The sequence below is a fragment of the Anguilla anguilla genome, chromosome 9 (genome assembly GCF_013347855.1).
Source record: "Anguilla anguilla isolate fAngAng1 chromosome 9, fAngAng1.pri, whole genome shotgun sequence".
Classification (NCBI taxonomy): domain Eukaryota; kingdom Metazoa; phylum Chordata; class Actinopteri; order Anguilliformes; family Anguillidae; genus Anguilla; species Anguilla anguilla.
The window spans coordinates 23014428-23035942 of record NC_049209.1 but is presented as its reverse complement, the minus strand read 5'-3'; the positions used below and the strand labels follow the sequence as shown (position 1 = coordinate 23035942).

General features: G+C 38.9%; 1 protein-coding gene across 3 annotated transcripts in view; it reads right to left on the bottom strand.

Moving 5' to 3' along the window:
* Positions 1 to 21515, bottom strand: part of opcml (opioid binding protein/cell adhesion molecule-like) — a 349349-nt gene that overhangs the window by 183032 nt on the left and 144802 nt on the right. For 2 of the 3 annotated variants that reach the window (XM_035435361.1, XM_035435362.1), the window contains exon 2: positions 1913 to 1994. In XM_035435361.1, the coding sequence (XP_035291252.1) occupies positions 1913 to 1994 (82 nt within the window). Of the gene's footprint in view, positions 1 to 1912; positions 2878 to 21515 lie in introns of those variants that run through there. The other variant, XM_035435360.1, reaches the window with a different exon arrangement.

Sequence of the window (21515 nt, the reverse complement as noted above, 5' to 3'; positions counted from 1 at the left end):
CATAGTATGCAAGAGTGCAAGTGCATTTTAATGCTGTTACATCTGGATGTGGAACATCACTTTCCTCAGAACACCTTTGACCTAACAGAAAAAAAAATTACTCTAATTGTACAACTACTGGATCAGTTGTTGGCCTCTATATAAATAAGAGCTTGTTAACTGGAGCATTTCATGCTCTTTAGCCTATCAGAACTATCATGAAAAATGAAATAATTATGATTACTAACTTTTCAAACTCACTTTTGCAACAGTTATATCTGTAAACACATTTCTCAGTGGTTTAGCCATGGTTATTAAGGTACATGACGGTTGCTATGTACAGTGCGATTATCTCCTGGAACAAAGAGCACAAACACAAGATGCATCAATACGTGTGTTTAACTGTAATGCAGGTATGTAAAATGGAACACAGCCCAAGATTCTACATGCAAAACGAGATGGCTCCTGGCTACATCCATTCACATCCAACCAGCACGGCATTGCAGGAAGATTATTTTTGTCAGCGGTGCCCCACTTAGGATCAAGCCGTCTGCCTTTGGTCTGCACGTGAAACTACTGTACTTAACCACTAGGCCTACATCAAACCGTGTTTACTCTCAAATATGATGATAAATATGTTCTGTATAAGATAGCATTAAAAGAGTAAAAATAAGAGTATATGACTGCAGAGTATATTACCTTTTTAGCATTCAGTATTATTTCAGGTGATCTATAAAATCCTCAGGAGAAAGAATGACTCTTAATAAATAAATAAAAAATCTTTATGGAGTACCATCTGTAAATGCATCAATGATGCATCCCCAGCAAATTTATCTTCTTGGATCAAAACTGCATGCAGGCCCAATGCATGTTTTGAAGATGTAGACATGAATTTAGAAGCTCTGCACTGATATGTCTTCTGTAACAGAACAACGTGCACAGCAAAATGAGTTCACAGTTGCTATAATGCCTTTCCTTTGTTTGGAATGTTTTTCATTTGATTCTGAACATTCCTTAGGCTTTGGCTACGGCCAGCAAGTGCTGGACAGGGCAACGACAGGCCACTCTTTCTTTCTCTGGAAAGGATCCTGCTGTGACTGGCGCCAGACTGGTGCACAAAACCAGCCCGAGATGTGACTTCAGATCCACTTTTATGCAGCTCCCCAAAAGATGAATAAACACTTTGTCAAAGCCCCTAGTTGTGTAAGTCTTGCATTGCATATAGATTCCAGAGAGGTTTTCGTCATTCTGGGGGTGACTGCATGTTTTTGTGGTGCTGCGAGTGGACAGTTCAGAATAGCTGCTAACCAGGTTTAAATGAAATATGTTAACAACAATTGCTCATGCAAAACCAGATGTGTTTAATCCTCATGGGAAACTCTAACTTATTACAGTTACTTTCTACCAGATAACCTCTCTCTCTCTCAGCCGCGATTCTCTCTCTCTCTCTCTCTCTCTCTCTCTCTCAGCCGCGATTCAAAACAAATCTGACATTTTGCACAGGATATCAACTGTTAAGCACGAGTGTTAGCATTCAACATGAACCATTTACCAATATAGACCTATCCCTTTAAAAACATACGTGCCCTTCACCATCCCATCTACTCAATAAATTGACAATGAATTAATACATATATCGGTCTTCTACCAGCAGTAAAACTTGCGCATACAACGTGCAAATTACTGCTTCTATGCATTACACCTTCTGGTAAGTAGATGCTTTACACACAAAAATAAAATAAATGAAACACTAGTTTCCAACGCAACTTCGCCCAGAAATGACTCAAATCAACTGAGTATGCAGTGCGACGAGACTACATTTCAAAGCATAATACCCACCAAATGAGTACAACATTTGCTTGCTATGTCAGGTATCGTAGCATTGCAATACATTTCGACCTGGTTTATAAATACTTAATTTAAGAGAACCTACTTTAAGACGGCATTGTCCCCTTGTCTGACGGTGATGTTGTCCATTGGTTTTGAAAAAGATTCTCCGCTCCTCGCTGGCACTCCTGCAGGTACAAGGAACAGCAGTCTTAGAGCGATGACAACCAGGTATTTCCAGGACACTACAAAATAACCACAAATGCCCATCTTCGGTCACTGTGCAACTTCCAGAAAAACTTAAATCGATTTTAATATTCCGTTTCTGGGGTCAAAAAGCGACAATGAACTGTGAAATTCAACCCCAGCGACGCAGAGCTTATTGTGATCCCCCTCGTTATTATTTTTGCCTCAAACTGAGGAGATGAAAATGGTAGCTTTATAAATAAGCAATTATATGTCCCCAGTTGCAGCGTTCTTGTAATTCAGGAGAGACGGCTTCAGCTGCAATCGCAGGACGGCGAGGAAAAAGGGAGCTGTGTGAACGTTCGTCTGGCTGATTCGCACTGTCTCCTCTGCTCTGGAAATGTTATTCGTTGGAGACCAGAGAAACGCGCAGAGATGCATAGGCAGCCAAGTCTCCTCGTGCGCACTTTTCATTGAACGGAAACAGCCTTTTGAATATTACACTTAAAATGAAGAGTATGAAATGATAGCAACTCCTCTCAACTTCTGACATTTATTTGGAACTTCCTTGCGATATCAATCCACCAGAAGAATCCAACCTTAAAGCCAAATCACGGAATCATTCCCTGTACATCTACTGTATCCTTCTCTCGCGCGCTGTGGCCGTCTGCAATGCTCTCTCGCAGGTTCAGAGACTGACCGACTCCCCCGTCAGCACCAGCAGCTCCCGTTCCGAACCTTGCTCAGGCAGCGGTGGTCGTCATGGCAGCAGTTTACAATTACAATTTATATGAGTCCAGCTCAATGTTGTGCGCTATTCCGAAAGTTGTCGTTGTTGCAGCCAATTTAGTAAATTCCCGTTCATCCAACAAAACGGATTTTTACTAATAATGGGGCAAACGGGGAAGCATTTTATTAATGCATGCCGGTACGTGGGAAGGACGTCTCAGAAAACAGCTGTTAGGCGTCCTATTTATTTATCTTTCTGAGTTCTAAAATAATATTTCACGCATATTCAAACGTTTCCATCCCCCTTCCCCCCCCCCCCCCCCCCCCCTTTTTTTTTTCTGGCCTTACACACACCATTACATTCAATGAGTGCATAAGGTGTATTATATAAGGTTTTTGTTCATAACAGGGGCTTCTATTGTCATTTCATGCAAACAAAGAAATCCATAGGTAGATCTACACATTTAGCATTACATAGAATGTTTGGCCCCAATATTGCTACCGTTGTGGGACATGGTAAGGGCTTTGCATGAACCAGCACTGTGAAGGATGACATTTTCGATCAAAGATGTTAATATGAACCGTGAAATGACAAATTACCTGGGTGTTATTCTGTAGAGCTGTCAATACAAAGGCTAGACTACCCTGTTGTGTAAAACAAACACAAACAACAACACTTCAACACCAAATGCATGTTTTTTTCTTTATATGTAGACATACTGGTAAATATAGTAAACATTGAGTGATATGAGTGTTATGGTTCGAATATGATGACTGTAACCAGAAGGTTATTCATTCAGTCAAATGGACTGCATTTATATAAATGGACTGCATTTATATAGCGCTTTTATCCAAAGTGCTTTACAATTGATGCCTCTCATTCACCAGAGCAGTTAGGGGTTAGGTGTCTTGCTCAGGGACACTTTGACACGCCCAGGGCGGGGATTGAACTGGCAACCCTCCGACTGCCAGAACACCGCTCTTACCTCCTGAGCTATGTCGCCATGGGTTGTCGTCATGGGTTGGGCACTGCTTTTCACTGTTAACATTTGACCAAGGAACTCTGAAAACAGCTGTGGATTCAGCTTCAGAAGAGAAATGTGTTCTATTGTAAGACATTTGGGTCACCCTGGTAAGAAAACTAATGTAAGGCATTCTTAGACTTTTGAGCCCTGAGTTTTTTGTTCGCAAAAAAACAAAAAAAAACATGCACCTATTGGCAAAATATTACATTCTCATGAATTAGTCTTCAACATATGGAATATTTTATCCTTAAACATTAAACCATAATGCAAATATGATTTCAGTTTCAGTCTGGAATGTACAGTGCCATTCATGCATACCATTTAATACTCTCATTGCCTTTAACTCTGCCTCTGTACTAGTGGCGAGTTGACATTGAAGTATATTACATTATACATCTGCCATTTAGCAGTCAGTCTTACCAAGAGACACTAAAAATGCAAACAGAAGTGCAAAAGAACAGGAATTGATGTGCAGTAATTCCCCAGAGGGGAAAGCACGGTCCCAAGAGAGACACCAAGTGTCAGACTCGACTGACAACTTGCCAACTACCCTATTTAACATTAGACTTTCTACAAACAAGAACAAATCAAACCTGAGCATTAAACTATGCTATACATACAGTAAAAGAGCAAAGAACCACATGCCACTGTTGGCGTGTCAACATCCATTCAGAGATGGCATTACTCTAGCCTATCAGCTGTACACTCTAGAGGTTACGTCAGCGTAGGCATCTGTACCTGTGCATTGTTTTCCAGGAGTTTCAGGAATGGATACTTTTTTGCCGCAGTGATCCGTCTACTAACAGCACGTAATCTCTGAAAATTGTGAAAGTAGCACTGCGAGCTCAGTTGGAGAGCATTCTTAGTGACTACTCTCAGGTATCGTCATAGTCACCTGCCACTAGGCCCATTAAATAACAGTAAGGCAGCAGTTGCAATTCACAGATGTGTTGATTTTACCATTTTTTGTGTTGGATTCTGTTACGGGGTGTGGATGAAAAGTGAGAAATTTAAATTAGAGGCACTCGTATTAATGTCCCAATGGGGCAGTACACAGTAGTTACATGAATAAATAAAAATGCAAGTAAAACAAAGTAAAAAGAGAAAAAGAATCTGTATGAATAAGGGGTGACTGAGTAGAGGAGTGCACGGGGCATTACATCTATTGTGGCGATCATTGTGTAGTCCAGCCCACTGGTGCACACGCCAGCATTTGCTTGATTTATGCAGCGCCACTTGAAGAGACTTCACTGAAGGGAAGATTAAAAGCAGGCCACCCATCATTATTATTGTGCTGGTGGAGTGAGCCTGCCTGGAAACAAGTGAAATTATAGCCTTGAAGAACATATTAGAGTGGGGGGGTGGGGGTGGTGTGTGTGTGGGTTGGGTTGGGGACTGGTTCTGTGATCCATTTCAGAATAGATAATCGCTATGGAATTCAGACATGGCCCTTTTGCCTGACCGAGGTGGCAATTAATGCGTTTATACAAGCCTGACAAACTTGTTACAAACCTCCCTGGGGCAGCTTTCCTCCATGAAAGACTGGATCACACAAGTCCATTGCAGTGTTTGCTCCTTTAATATCTTTTTCTAATGGACACACTGGCGGAAAAGAAGGCTACTGAATTACGGTTAACTTCCTAGATTTTAACTGGTAGATGGATACACTCAATGGCCACTTTATTACGTACACCTATCTAGAACCGTGTAGAACCCCCTTTTGCCTCCAGAACAGCCTGAATTCTTCGCTGCATGGATTCAACAAGGTGCTGAAAACATTTGGTGGAATTTTGGTCCATGGATATTCAACAGCATCACGCGGTTGCTGCAGATTTTCTGACCACACATTCATGCTGCAGACCTCCCATTACACCTCATCCCAAAAGTGCTCTATTTCATTTAAATCCAAGGACTGTACAGGCCGCTGGATTGAACAGTAGTCACTGTCACCTTGAGAGGATGTGTGCTTTGTGACATGCTGCATTATCCTGCTGGAAGTATCCATTTGAAAAATGGTAGACTCTGGCCATAAAGCGATACACATGGTCAGCAACAATGCTTAGGTATAATGTTACATTAAAATGATTCTCAATTGGTATTAAGGGGCCTAATGTGTGCAAAGAAAACACACATCATTACACTACCACCAGCAGCCTGCAGCATTGACACAAGGATTTATGCTGATTATTCCAAATTCTTACTCTACCATCTGCATGTCAGGGAAGAAATCAAGATTCGACAGATCAGGCAAGATTTTTCCAATCTTCAATCGTCTAGTTTTGGTGACCATGTGCCGATATCCTTAGCTGACAGGAGTGGAACCCAGCATGGTCTTCTGCTGCTGTAGGACATCTGCTCCATGGTTCAATGTGTTGTGCATTCAGAAATGTCCTTCTGCACACCACTACTGTAAAATAAATCTGTTGTTTGTGCATCATTTGTGGCCATCATGTTAGCTTGAACGAGTCTGCCCGTTCTCCTCTGACCTCTCTCATTAACAAGGTGTTCGGTCTCAGAACTGCCACTCAATGGATGTTTTTTTTTATTATGCCTCCGCGACGGCACAGCCGCGGCTGGAGGCATTATGTTTTCGGGTTGTCTGTCCGTTCGTCCGTCCCGATTCTCGGGAACGCGATATCTCAGGAACGCCTTGAGGGAATTTCTTCAAATCTGGCACATACGTCCACTTGGACTCAAGGATAAACTTATTAGATTTTGGTGGTCAAAGGTCAAGGTCACTGTGACCTCACAAACATGTTTTTGCCTTGGCAGAGTTATAAAACCGCGAGGCGGTATTTCTAGTTGTTTATTGCACCACTCTCTGTAAACTCCAGAGAATGTAGTGCGTAAAAATCCCAGGATGCCAGCTGATTCTGAGGTGTTTGATCCACCACGTCTGGCACCAAAAATCATACCACGCTAAAAGTCTCTTAGATCATGAATATTGCCCATTCTAATGTTTGGTTGAACAAAAAATTTAAACTATTCACCATGTCTGCAAGCTTTATATATTGAATTCCAGCCACATGATTTGCTGTTTGGAGGAGCAGGCTATTTGCATTAACAAGCAGATGTACCTAATAAAGTAGCCCACGAGCGTAGCTACTTCAGTAGTAATAAAAATATGAAATACACAGGGATAAGGACATAGTAAGAGCAGTGTTTTAAGTCAGGGCATAAGGTCCATAATAGCAATCTACATGCACTGTACATTCGATTACTATTATGACATGCATGACAGATACATATAGAATTATAGACCAAGAGTTTGCTGTAAAACAACACTTAATGTAGGACACAAATGCATTGCTATACTACAGCATAGCTTAAAAAAGAAGAAAAAATTACTGCAGAGGGTGACATTTCAATCTCTTTATGAAACAGAAATGAAATAATCACATTCAAACAGATGACTACTATCTTTTGATATAAAATGAATGGAATTTACAGGCTATTTGGTGATTCTTTCATACTACTGAATGAAAGGGAAGTATGAGAAAGTACACCAAGCACCTCACAGAAGTTGTCATGTCATAGCAAAAATGTAGTAGAGTATCTGACCAGAGACCAGGAGACCCATAAGGTCAAAAAGAAATTGGGCTGGAAATCTAAACAAACATGTATTCAATCTACAAATACCAAACATCAACTTTAGCTGCCCTGCACTATGCAAAAACAAACAAATGAAAAAAAAAAAAAAGAAATATCAAAAAGAAAATAAGCAATGGGCATTAGAAAAATATCTGTGAAAACGTATAGCTGCATGTATCAATAAAAAAGTTGATTTTAAAAGGTTCTGTTTTCACATACCTGTCCATAGGACCCTTATTTTCTATTTGGCAATCATACCTTTATGTTTCATAATTCCAATAACTTTCAGCTGAACATGCTGTAGGACATAAGCTGGTTGTGTTCACAAATGGTCCTCTGGTGCACTGTTTATAGGAGAGCAGAAATGCTTTTATTGCTGCATTCTCCAGATGTAATGATCATGTTAAAAAGTTAGCAGCTGCGTGAAGTGCTAGGGATCAAAGGACAATTGCAACTCCAGTCATTTCAGTTAACCGCCCCCACTGCATCCTCCATTCATGCTGTGGCATTACCACTGCAGCATAATAGCCACACTGCACAGATCTAGTCACCTTGTATGTTTGTAGAATAATGTATAGCCGTATACCCCATTATTCATAAACTTTATATTTATATTCAAATTTATATGATTCATTTTTAATGTATAGCCTTATATCGTATGTTGCTATTTTATTTTATTTTATTTTTTTTGCAATGAACAATATGACCCCTGAAAAAAGAACATTTATTTGGTGCTGTACATCTAAAATGTGCAAGAGATAGATGAAAAACTAAGAAGCTTATTGACTCACCTACGTACTACTTATTATAAAGTATGGCAAATGCAATAGATGGACTCCATTTTAAATTAGTTATACACAATAGAGCCATTGTCCCTGCATTTAGAATATGTAGTTTTAAACCCATGTCATTCTTAACACATTCAGCATTACGCCATTGAATGGCAAAGACCAATTTGAGACTGTTAAATACAACACGGGTCATAAAATCACTTTCAGATAGATTTAATGATTGCAGTGTTGGAACAGCATATACAGCATGGTCTAAGTATTTGGACAGTGACACAATTTTTGTTGTTTTGGCTCAGCACTCCAACACATTGGATTCGAAATGAAACAATAAATATGAGGTTAAGGTGCAGACAGCCAGCTCTATTTTGAGGGTATTACAGTACATCCATATTTGGGGAACTGTGTTAGAATACAGCCTTTTTATACATAGTCCCCATTTCAGGGGACCATGAGTAATTGGACAAATGCACATAATCTTAAATAAAGTCATCATATTTAGTACTTGATTGAAAATCCTTTACATCTGATGACTGCCTGAAGTCTGCACCCCATAGACATTACCAGACGATGGGTATCTTCCCTGGTCCCTATTTAGTCTTGTCGCCAGCAAGTGAAATGCATGTTCAGCTGGATTCAGGCCAGGTCATTGACAAAGTCAATCGAGGACATTCCACTTTCTTGCCCTGAAAAACTCCTTGAGTGCAATATCAGTGTGTATAGGCTCATTGTCCTGCTGCAAGGCCATGTTTGGTTGAAGTGTTGTATGTATGCTTCAGAATTCATCAGCTGTCACATCATCAATAGAGAGCCAGTTCCAGTAGCAGCCATACATGCTCAAGCCATAACACTACCTCCACCATGTTTCACAGATGAGGAGGGGTGATTTGGATCTTGAGCAGTCCCTCAAATTACTGCTGACAGTCTGAAGTTTAACCTCATAATCATTGTTTCATGTCAAATCCAACATGCTGGAGAACAGAGTCAAAACAACAAAATTGTGTCACTGTCCAAATACTTATGAGCTGCACTTTAGTATTGACATTATGGCTGAAATGACAGCTCCATGAAAAATAAATCAATAATATAATATGAAACACAAAATCTTAGCATATAATCCTGAAAAGAACTTTCAGTGCAGTGATGTAGTTAAATAGCATTTAGGTAATTATCTGTGAAATGGCAGTCTAATATGCTAGGAATGTGACTAATGGGCTCATGAATCTAATGAATTGGCAGATTGCATCCCAAGTATCATGTTATATGATTTGTGACCAACGAGCAAGAAATTGTGGAGGACGATAATCATATCCTTAAACTTCTCTGAACGAGTTTTTGATTGTTTTTCATCATGAATAAGGTTGTCAGTTTTATTTAGCATTTTACACTATTCATTGTCACCATTAAATTCAGTTGCATTCAATGTGCTAGCGATAAATCTTTTTGATGTTTATTATGATGAAGATTTGTACTGCGGTTATACTGATTTTATCTAACCGATTTTATTTAAACAAAGCAACCAGAGTTACTGCATGGCTTGGCTACTAATTTGTGTATGGGAAAGGAAGCACATTTAAAAATGTATAATTGTAATCATTTTGAAAATGAATGTGCAGAAAGTACACAGGGCAGCGAGATAGTGAGATGATTTTCAAAACAGTGACAAGAGGTTGAGTTACATTCAACAGTTGGTTATTTTCATGACGATAACTTAGTTTATATCCCTTGATTGGACAGTATGTGGCATCAGGTGTACTGCACCACTGTCCGTTATAAAGCTGCAAATATACATAAACCAACCGGTAGAAAATAAATTCTGTATATGCCATTAAATTGCCTGAGATTATTTGCTAATACAGGATTGCGCTCACAAAATTACTTTCAAATCACAGTGGAGGCTCTAGAGAAAATAATATCAGCAAATAAATAAATGATCACTGATGATATGAATACAGAATGCACTTTACGGATGCTGATGCTGTTTACGCTGACTAGATGGATTCATACATAAATAGCAAACCTGAGAATATTCACTAGTGCGAGTTCAGTGTTTATGACCTCAGTTTATTCTTGTATTTTCATATGCAGCAGTTTTAGATATAACAAAACTAATACGGAAGTAAAATATGTCTATTTAATATCCCTGAAGCGATGCTCATTATCTATTAATTTTAATCAGTATGTTCATTTATATGGTGGATGTATATCAATCCATATTTGACACCGAGGTCAAATGCAATCTGAAGCCGGAAATCCCCCAATCAACTTGTTATCTCTATGCACCCGCCAGCGATAATTGGAGCTCACTACATCGGTGGATTCATGTCATTCAAAGGTGGAAAAAAAAATGTGGTTGCCAGTCACTGCAAAGTAAATGCATTTTATTGCCGAATTCTCATCAAAATATTACTGAAATAGAACTAACACCTGGAGATGAGAATACGAGCAAGATGCGCCAACATGAAGTTGAATTAACAAAAACATCCATCAGCATCAGACTATCTTTTAAGAGGCCGTATATTATTGTAAATGGGTGATAATAAAATTTAGAGTGAAACTTACAGTAAAAGACATGTGATAAGACAGCTGAGCATTAAACTTGTTCAATAATGAATGACTATCTTTGTACAACGTGCTGACTTCAGAGATCACCCAGTGAAATATACACCATCCACCAGAATGCTCCTGCTATAGGCTTCTCATCTACTCAGACCCATGTCAATGCATTGTTTCCTTTTACCATGAACTTGAAATATACTCACTTATTTTATAATACTTTTTTTTTTTTTGTATTTGTCAATGGTAGTGGCCTATGTCATGGTCTGCTGTACATCTAATGCTCTGTAAAACAGCAATCCTCTGTCCTGAACTTGAAATTACAGATTTAATCACTTGACCCACATATTCCCAATGGGAACAGTAAACAAAAAAAAATAAAAAAATACTGACATGTATTATGACAAGAATAGACCTCAGAAAAATACGAAGAAGTGTAATTGGAACTGTATGGCAAAGGGAGGCTTTAGACATGGTAAGTAAGGAAATCGATATATATATATCATATGCAATTTTTTTATTATCCTACATATGAAAATGTATGTGAAATCCCACTGAGAATACATCAACACTGTATGAGGTTTATACAATCCCACAGAACAAGATAAAGTGACCTCCCAAATGTCAGATCTAGTTACCTACTAAATAATATTACATAACGGATCTCTCTTAAAATATTAAGGTTATACCACCGACATAAAAAAAGAAATTGATCAAGCACTTTATAAAATTCTTCCATGAAATTATGACGCATAATCATGCATGTATGTGATTTACAATGTATTGGCAGCCATATTGGATGTTTTATATATGACCTTTGGGAATTTCAAATAAAAAGGATTGTGACAAATAAGTGTGAAAAATTTCAGCTAACTGCAGTGGCCAAAGCAGCCAAGGATACATCTCAGAGAAAAAAGTTAAAAGTTCAATGACTAGGCCACTTTATGTAGCACAGTGTCTGAACCAAAATAATGTATCATTATTCATCACTGTCCAGTGATACACACACTGGTTCAATGGTATTTGCACACATGAATGAATGAATGAATGAATGAATGAATGAATGAATGAATGAATGAATAAATACTTGCATTTATATAGCACTTTTCCAAATGCTCAAAGTGCTTTAGAGTGATGAAGGGGAACTCACCTCACCCACCACGAATGTGTAGCACCCACCTGGGTGATGCACAGCAGCCATTTTGCGCCAGAACACTCACCACACATTAGCGAAAATGGAGAGGGAGAGAACATTTTTTTAGCCAATTAAATCAGGGGATGATTAGGTTTTTGCGAGAGCCAGATTTGGAATTTAGCCAGGACATGATTTCAGCATCCTTCGATCAGAAGTGTATGAGCATTATGTGTATCTCCAAAAACATTTTAGCACTGACAGTCCAACAGCTCCCAAAAAGTAATGTGCATCATCAGAGTATTCCAAAAGCCCAAAGAAATCAGTGATGACAGAGTGAAAAGGAGCTTTAGGAGGAAAATAAATAAATACTGCAAACACAATGTACGCTTAAGCTTTATTGTCTTCAACTTGGATGCTTAAATATATATTTCCTCCTTCCTACATTGTCCAATTTACTAAATTTGGTACGCCAGTGTTTGTGAAAAGTGCAAGCCTATTTAAATAGTTGTTTTCTGCGTGGTGCTCATGAATGCTGCTATTTGACCTCAGCTGTTTACATGCCATTTCTCATAAACCAGATGATCCAAGATCCCTCATTTTTCTGGCAAGCTTTCACAGTTAAACACAAAAATGAAAGAGGAAAAAAATAATTTGGATCAACTAAATAGGGGCTGCCATTTATAATTTATAAGGCATACTATGCAGGCTTTTTAAGTTGAAAATATTATAAAATAGCCATGCTCAGTCCTATCTATGATATAATGAAATTCTTTCTGGGCGTGGCACTCTTTTGCGGGAAGGAGTGGGTGTGGCTGCAGAGCCTGTGGCGTAGTTTCAGTGTAGCGTATGTGGCAGAGGTGAAGAAGCCCAACTAGTACAGCAAAGTAAAATGACAAGTCAACAGGGTTAGTTCAAAAATCAGCAAACCTTAGAATTGCTTTTTCTTGATGGTAATAGCTATCGGGAAACAGTCTGTAGATATAACTCATTAATGAAAAACATTGTTTAATAAATGTTCACAAGTAACACTGGTGTTTGCAGTAAAAATCAGTAATATACATTCCAGAGCTAATGTCGAAATCTATTGCATCTTTGAAATGGACTTTATCATGCCTCCCACCCATAAGTATGACAGTTACGGCTAAAGAGCAAGCATGTTATGAGAGGCTCTCTACGAAGCAAAAGGTGAGACTGAATATTTTTACTTTTAATATTTATTTTCCCCCTAAAAAAAATTAAAAATAAAATAAAAATGTATTCCATTTAAATGCCAGAGCTAAAAACAATAATAATTGCTTCCTGTGAACAACTCGGCAGGGTGCATATTCCCAGACTGGGCAGTAGCGGGAGGCAGCTGGCAGAGACCCCCTCCAGTCAGTCTCATAATGTCTGCAAGCCAGAGAATGGAAAAGAAGGCGGCACATTTTAGTTTGAATTTACCATAGCTTTTTTGTTTCTTCACAGTTCATTTTTTGTTTTATACCACACATTAAAATAAGCCAACAAAATCACCAGTTCTACCAAGTTTCATTAATTTCAGACATGAATGTACACTCACTAGGGAACCAGCTCAGCAGCCAACCAGTCCTTGCTCTCTCATGCACTCTGAGGCTTTCATTTCTATTGGCACATGCATCTCTGCCTCTGTCTGTATGGAGTCTTGTAATGTGTCTTCTGTGAGGTAAATTTCACATCTATGGCATTGAATATAACACCACAAAGAATGCACTGATTTTCTGGGGGCTGTATTGTAATGCACCACCCAACCAGCCCAAACATCTGAAACCCATATTTAACATTCCAATGGTTTGCTCAATCATTGACCTAGCCCTACGAAACACAAAATTTAAAGGGCATTGACAGTGTGTCCTGGGCTCAATCTAAGGAGTAATTAGCTGTCATTTTAATGGATAGCCATCACCAGCCTCAAATGCTGCAGGGATGACAGAATTGGCCAAGATAAAAGGGTTGTGGGTAGATAATTTGCAAACACGTGTCACCTTGCAATTTGTATCACAAACTACTTGGTTATTAACATATCGATTCACATAAATGATTCCATGATCTGATGGGGCATGCCATTGCAAGTGTTTGCAGCCGATCACGCCCAAATCTACATTCCTCAGAAAACTCATTGAAGGAACTGCACTGTCTGTGAATGTGCCCTCTGTAGTATCTCCTCACATACGGCATATCAGTATGTATTCTATTTGACTGTAGTGACAGCTTAAAAAATGTACATGACAAGAACCAGTGCATTTTCACACATTTAACAGACCGGTCTCCCACCTTCCTTGCGTTTCTCATTCAAGTAGCTTACACCAATTAACTCCATACAGGTGCATTGCCTGAATACCTGACATTGGATTGCGTTACTGAGAACAGCCTGCATTTCAATTAATGCAACTAATCATAGTATGTGCTCATGCATTCATATGTTTGCATTCTTAATGCCACCAAAATAGTACAATGCTCCAGTGTTGGCGCTAAAACGTGGTCTGAATTGGTTTAAATGGTGAGCACCACATAAAACATCCCCCCAAGGACTAATTATTTTTAGTCTAGAGTTTTTTCATTAAATTAAGCTGAAATTGTTGTTAGTAAGGCTTAAAAATTGACAAATTGATCACTCCTGAAGGAAACACCCAAAGTCATGATGGAAAAGTCATGGTTTCCAATTGAGCCAATTGAAAGTTGTTTGGAAGGGGTTGAGGCCAGGGATCTGGACAAGCCAGTCAAATTCTTCCACACCGTTCTCAAAATAATCATTTATACATGGACTTCGTTATGTGCCAGGGGGCATTGTCATGCTGAAAGAGGAAAGGGCCTTCCCCAAACTGTTGGGGAAGCACAGAAACATCTTGAATGTGATTGTATGGTGTAGCATTAAGATTTGCCTTCACTGGAACTAAGGGACCTTGCCAAAACCATGGAAAACAAACCAAGGGGTGTCCATATATATACTGTGTGTGTGTGTGTGTGTGTATATATATATATATATATATATATATACATACATATCTAACGATGATGATGGCTTCAACATACGATTAACACAAAACAGGCAGTCAGCCATCCACCCACAGAGGCCTCCCTCACTTGGAACTGCTGGAGCAATATCATAAACAATAAACATGTACTCTATACACACTGTCTGCTAAAGCCATCTTTTGTTTGTTCATATATTGCTTTTTGAGCCCCTGTGGAGTTTGGGATACTCTGTGCCTTTTGGAAGCACATTAAATCACTGCCCTTTACTGCATCGTTTGTTTCTCTGCTTCTTTATGATCGCTGACCGCCCTTCAAAGCAATATAAACTTTTTTCCCCATTGCCTTACCTTTACTGGTTAAAGGGTACTACAGCATTGCTTCCCATTGGAGCTAAACCCATCCACCTTTACCCGCTCCTAAGACATTACAGTGGCATGGGATTGTATGTGAAATAATTGATACCGTTACGCTGCTTTTTAGGGTAAGGTCATGTCCTAAAATTGCTCAAAAATATACACACCAAAATGTGTCAGCTTCGACCGAGCATTCCCACTGGAGGTAAACACTCTCTGTTGGCATTGAATTATCATTTAAGATTGTGTCTGTCCAAAACAGAACATTGATCTCAGGAGTAAATAAATTACACTTGGGAAGTGGAATTGTTCTACATTATAAAGAAAATTGCATGTTTTTTACATTTTTTAAGACTGTATATCTTTGTTTCCACATACAGTATTTTCACATATTATTGATCATAGTCCTTTATGGTTTGGAAAGTATTATAGATTATTGGAGAATATCAGTGAAGAGTGACTGTATGATGAAATAGGGAAACAAAAGAGCCAGGTAGGACTCAGTAGACAACAGAGAGAAAGAGATATTACCAGAGAGCATATTAGCAAAGCTAATATGCTTAATTAAAGATAATGTGAGCAAATGTTTTTTTTTTTTCCTATTAAAACAGACTTACATTAGAAAAAATCATTTTTAATGCATCCACATCAGTGTTAAAATGAAATTCAGCTGATGTGTAGAACGGGACCGATGCTATCGAGTTCAGTCTAATCCCGCATGATGGCTTTTCACATTATGCAAAGGGGTATTAAAACCATGTGATATTTCATAAGCACAAGTATGAAGTGTAGCAATCACTGGAAGACAGCGGATAGAAGGCCTCCAGAGAGAACTGTCACTGTCATCCAAGAGGAGCAGCGACATTTTTAACAGATGACTCCATTCATTTACATTCATTATCAATTCACTGGTGACAGACATAAATGCAGGCCGGCATTAAAACTCTTGAGAGAGTCCCGAACGCGTTCGTACCACTCAGCTGTATAAAGCACATCCACATTGTATGAAAAGCCAGAGCACATCGAGCAGATTCTTGACACCATTTTACGGTAATACATGTTCAGGTACAGATTGAATTTTTTGCACAATATTTGCACCACTCTGCTTCCACTTCCATGGACGCAGTTGCAATATTCCATCTGTTCAATTAAATTCTAGACAGGATGAGACAGCTTCATTCTAGCATTGCTTCTTTATTATTTTTCCTGTCTTTCAGATCAGATGTACTTTACAGTAGCGACTGCAAGTGGTGCGAGGGAAAGTACACTCCCTGAGCTTGAAGGATTTCCCAGTTTGGATACCGCTTCAATTTGACCAACGCTCAGAAATATTATTAAAAATGAAGGGATGGGAAGCACACCAGAACTGTAAACAGTTTCGACCCTTGTGTGCAGCTAATGTCTCTGTGTATTTCAATGACAAATATATAAAACATACATGTCGCACAAGAAATGAATGAAAGAAGATACCAAACCACAGCTTATTTGTCCCAACGTAAAATTCAAAAACCAAAAGACAGCAGAATATGCCAAAAGTACCAGAGATTACATGTTTAACGCCAGACCTAGATGCAGCTCTCAGATGCCGACTTCCCACTAACTGTTAGAAACGTCTTCTCACGTCGCCCAAAACTGACTGACCGCTGAAAGAAAACTGCATATTTTATCTAGTCAGAGACACACACACACACACACACACACACACGCACACACAAACACACGCACACACACGCACACACAAACACACGCACACACGCACGCACGCACAAACACACAAACCTCCACACATACACACACCCAGACACACACATTCACACCTCAAATGGCAACGCCGCCCCCCCCCCCCCCCCCCCCCCCCCCCCTCCAGTTTCTGCTTCTTCTGGCTATGCTGGCCGAGAGCTTTGAAGCTTCCTATGGCTGAGAACGGCCAATTGGTGGATTATATGTCTGACAAAGCAGCCCACCACAAACCTCTCCTATAGACTCACAGGTGGGGTGAAATAATGATAAATAATATGACATTTAAAAATAATAATTGAACTAAAAATTTTAAATATGCCAGGTTATGCAAGTTCAAAAATCCCATGCTGATAGGGAGCTTAGTAAAAAAAAAAAAAAAAAAAAAAAAAAAAAAAAAAAAAAAGAAGCTATTATCCTGACGCAGAATGTACATAGTACTGATCTTTTATTTTGTTGTGTTTACTTTATTTGTGAAAAGTTTTTTTTTTTTTTAATAGCAGTTAAGGTGTGTTAAGTCAACAGATGGGGCCCTAGAAAACTAAAATTAATAGGCTTTAAACAGCAAAAATACAGTATTAATTTGGCTCCTACCTCATCTTTGGGGTATGTTCTACTATTCGGAATTTTCTACTTCCCAGCACCACTGATTCCCGTGGCTGCCAAATAGTAGAGGTTCTACTGTATTATAGTTCCAAAAACATTTGGAAAGGTTCCCCCCTTCCAACAAAAAAAGTGGCACTGCAGTGCTGTTTTCTTGTGCAAATAATTTGAAATTGATGAGTTTGGAAAACAGTCATTGTAAAGTCTTGGAACTGAGTCCAGATGGTGTTTGGTCAAGTTGAGTGCGCAAACTTGCTTTGGGTCAAAACCTCTAAAAGCCTCAAGGAATTTGGCATGTGTTGAAAGAAACACAGTTTCATTTGGAGTGCATTGTAAGTTGTCAGTTTCTCTGCAAATTCTCTTTTTTGATGCCATGGCTATTGTTTTGACTGTGCTGAATTCATTTTTTAGTTGTTCAAACCAGTGGATCATTTCCGAAAAATATAAACGTTTTGCGATGAACGCAAGCTGTGCCCCTAAACCCTTGCTGCACAATAACTCCCTAAGCTTTGCCAGCACAGCAGTATTTTGTGAGATGTCTATTTCCAGGTCCACAAATCTGGAATAGAGTTTGAGGTACTTGGAATGGTACGACACAGCAGAACATCAAGTGCCCCATCTTATTTTGCATGGCTCAGTCAGAGGTTTTATTGGTCTGAATCTTGCTGTTATTGTGTTCTTTAGAAGCGCTGTGTAGAGCGACTTTCTGCTTGGACAATGCTGAAAAGCCTTTTTAACAACACCCACGAGTTTGTCAGCTTTGGAGCTTTGGAAATTGCTTGGCCAAATGCCATACTACTTTGCAGAGGGGATTGCCTCACCATTGATTGCAAACTTATTGAGGGGTTATTCAGTTTTTCTAGTGCAATGTCTGCATTCATTAATGCATTAGCCATACCATGGATGACATCTAGCCACTGCACAAAGTTTTCTAGCGCACTGCTGACAGATGATCCCCCCTTGTCTTTTGTTTGTGTACAAGACTGTAGTTTATGTTTTTATTGTAAATGTTTATCTTTTGTTGTACTGTGAGGGTATGGCTTAGTTTCCGTGCAATGTGCCATACAGATACTGGTGCACTCAAGCACTTGGATCAAGGATTTTTTTTTTTTTTTTTACATTCCATACATGTTTACTTCCTCTTTGTTTTACTTCATGAGTGTCACAAATAACCATTAATTACATGATTTGTCAGGTGATTGTGCTAATCCAATACATCCACATGGGGCCTCATAGGCATGTTGATTGGTATGCAAGTTTAAATCCATGTGGTTCACATGTTTTAGAAATAGGTGATCACATGTACCAGATAAATTCTCCCCCAATCCACACTTTTCACTCCTTAACATTCACCTTTCCTCAGCTAAAACCATCAATCAATTGACCTTTCGTACATTTTATTGTATGTATTGCATACGCAGTTACGCATGCAGTGCCGACCGTTGCCTTGCTTCTATAACTGAACACAAAAAACACACCACTCCCTTTGGAGAATTCTCTACCCCAGAACCAAAAGTGAACTTAAAAAACATTGTTTATGCAACAGCATCAGCACAATCAATACTGGGTGAAGGACAGTAAAGTCCTTGGAAAATATTACTCTTATATCTAGATCAAAGGGCATGATTCAATCAAAGAGTAAAGTCATTCTGAAAAAAGACCATGAATACATATTTATGCACATTTAAAATTTAAATAAAAAAATAAGATGCGGGAACCATTTTCACACATTTGTACAAATGTCTTAATTTTGCTTCATTTGATTTACATGTATAATTGTTAATCAATATTAGTCCATTGCTTTTTAAACTTTTTTAGTAAGATGTAAATTCAGTCTTTCCCTTGCCCTTCCAAGTGATGCAAAGAACGTTGACTCTGCTTGGTGACAAGGGACCATTCTGTGAACTAGACAGAAACCATCAATCTTCCCTGTCATCCCCATATTTGAGTTATTAAATTGATTCACATCAAGCCTTTTCATTAACCCCGGATGGCTTCTGACAGATTACTGACACCTAAATCGACTGTATGCATATCCAATAAAACATTTCTATGATTTCATATATGTCCTTGAATATTTAGGTTAGAAATGATCATGTCAGATGCTATTTCTCTGTGCAGTATTGGGCATTAAATACTCACTGTGGTACATGTTTGCTGAAACTCTTCAAGGAAGTTAGAAAAGTAATTAATGGACCATTGCAGAGAATGAGTATAGCTTTGATTTCAATTAAATGACATTTGTGTGGATTTACTAAGCTTCCGGCAGATCACTTAATGCAGTTCTGGATTCACTGTAGAGATTCAAATTTGTGAAAAAAAGAACATGGCAAACTGATGCTGGTCCAAAACGATGCATCAGAAATAACAAATGAGATTTATCAAGACAGAGAAATTGTGGATTTCATTATTTAAAATGCAAAAACATGGTCTGTGTGCTGTATGCCATGAGCGATAGCTGTATGATTTAATTTGGGATTGTACATCAGGATAAGGAAAGGTCTTCCAAAATGGAAAGGCTGGGATTTGTAGAACTGGGGTGTACATTGGAAAAAAATATTCTATTCTGAATGACTGGTGCCTTCAGTATAGTTTTTCATGGAATGTTTTCTTTATCACTCTTTGGCTTTGGCTTGGTTTACAAGTTCACATGCTTTGATCTAAGACCGTTCATTTCTGCAGGTTGTTTTCACTTCAAAAGCTGTGCAATCACAATGAAATGTCTATAAGAACTGAAATAAGCCCTGTTATTTTAGCTCAAGCAGCCTCAAAACACTGCAAAACAAGCAACATTAAAAAAAGTCAAAACCAGCATTTAAACATGAATATGCTGGTTCCTTTTTTTTATTCATGAATTACCAGTGGAATGGGTCAAATGATATAATAAACAGTTAAAAATATTTTTAAATGGGAACAAGCCTTGCTAGCAGGTCTTCTATGGATGAAGTGTACTGCACCCCCTGCACTCCCTCTGGCAGACAAAGCCAGATCTGTCCAAAGTGCTTACCGGGGCCTTGGTGAACTCCTGCTGGCAAAGAGCTATTCCACAAAAGCCAAGGCCAGGCCCGGTACCACACAGCTTCATTCTCTGCAGCAGGTCACAAGAGCCCTACAGTCACAGGCTATTCCACCAGCAGCAGTGGATCTCATGTCAGTGATAAACGCTGGAAGCATGTTCCCCCATAACAGCAAAGTCTGTCTGTTCCGGAGGTGGAAAATGGCTGCTCTCTGCCCGTTGTGGAGCAAGCCGCTGGAATACTGGTAAAATCTTCAAAGGGGAGAGTTAGCATAGTTTTCGGCCATGGGCAATGTGAGGGTGATTATGTAACTGCCCCTCTCTAAACTCTGGCCGAGCTTTAAAAGTGCCTACCAGCAAACTGGATTAAATATTTTTATATGTTGGTATTCTGCTCAACGGGGCAAATGAGTGTCAGATTCACAAAATGCCTCTCCTTGCTCCTTGCTTTCAGCCCTGTTCAATCACTCTGCAACTGGAAACAGATTATTAATTGCTGCTTCAAAACTGCATATGCAGATTTTATAGTTCTTAAGACTGTGTATGTGCTATACCAATCAGTGTGGAACCAATTGAATGCAATGTCACTAGCTTAGGGGTACCCATATCTAAATCTGCAGTGTCTGTTTTCTGTATTATATGACCATGACCTGCTTTTCACAGCCGAATTGCTGGAACATTTCCCTTAGTGCAAACCTGGTTGCTCTTTAAGGGAGCCCTGCCTCTGCTCTCTACAGGTGGGTTAACTGCCTGCACTTTTATTTTGTTTTCCTTTTTGGGTCTAGGCATCTTTTAAAAAATCCATACTCTGGTCTTTTAGATGTTCAATTTTTTTTCCATCGTCTATTTGCAATCTGAATTTGAGGGAGAGGCATTTATAGAGTTGGCCATTATAAAACACTCAAATTATTTCTATTATTTTAGCACCTTTTTTGTTGCAATAATCAAAACTAAAACCAATTCTCCAAAGCGTCCTGTTAACCATCTAAATCTTTTCTA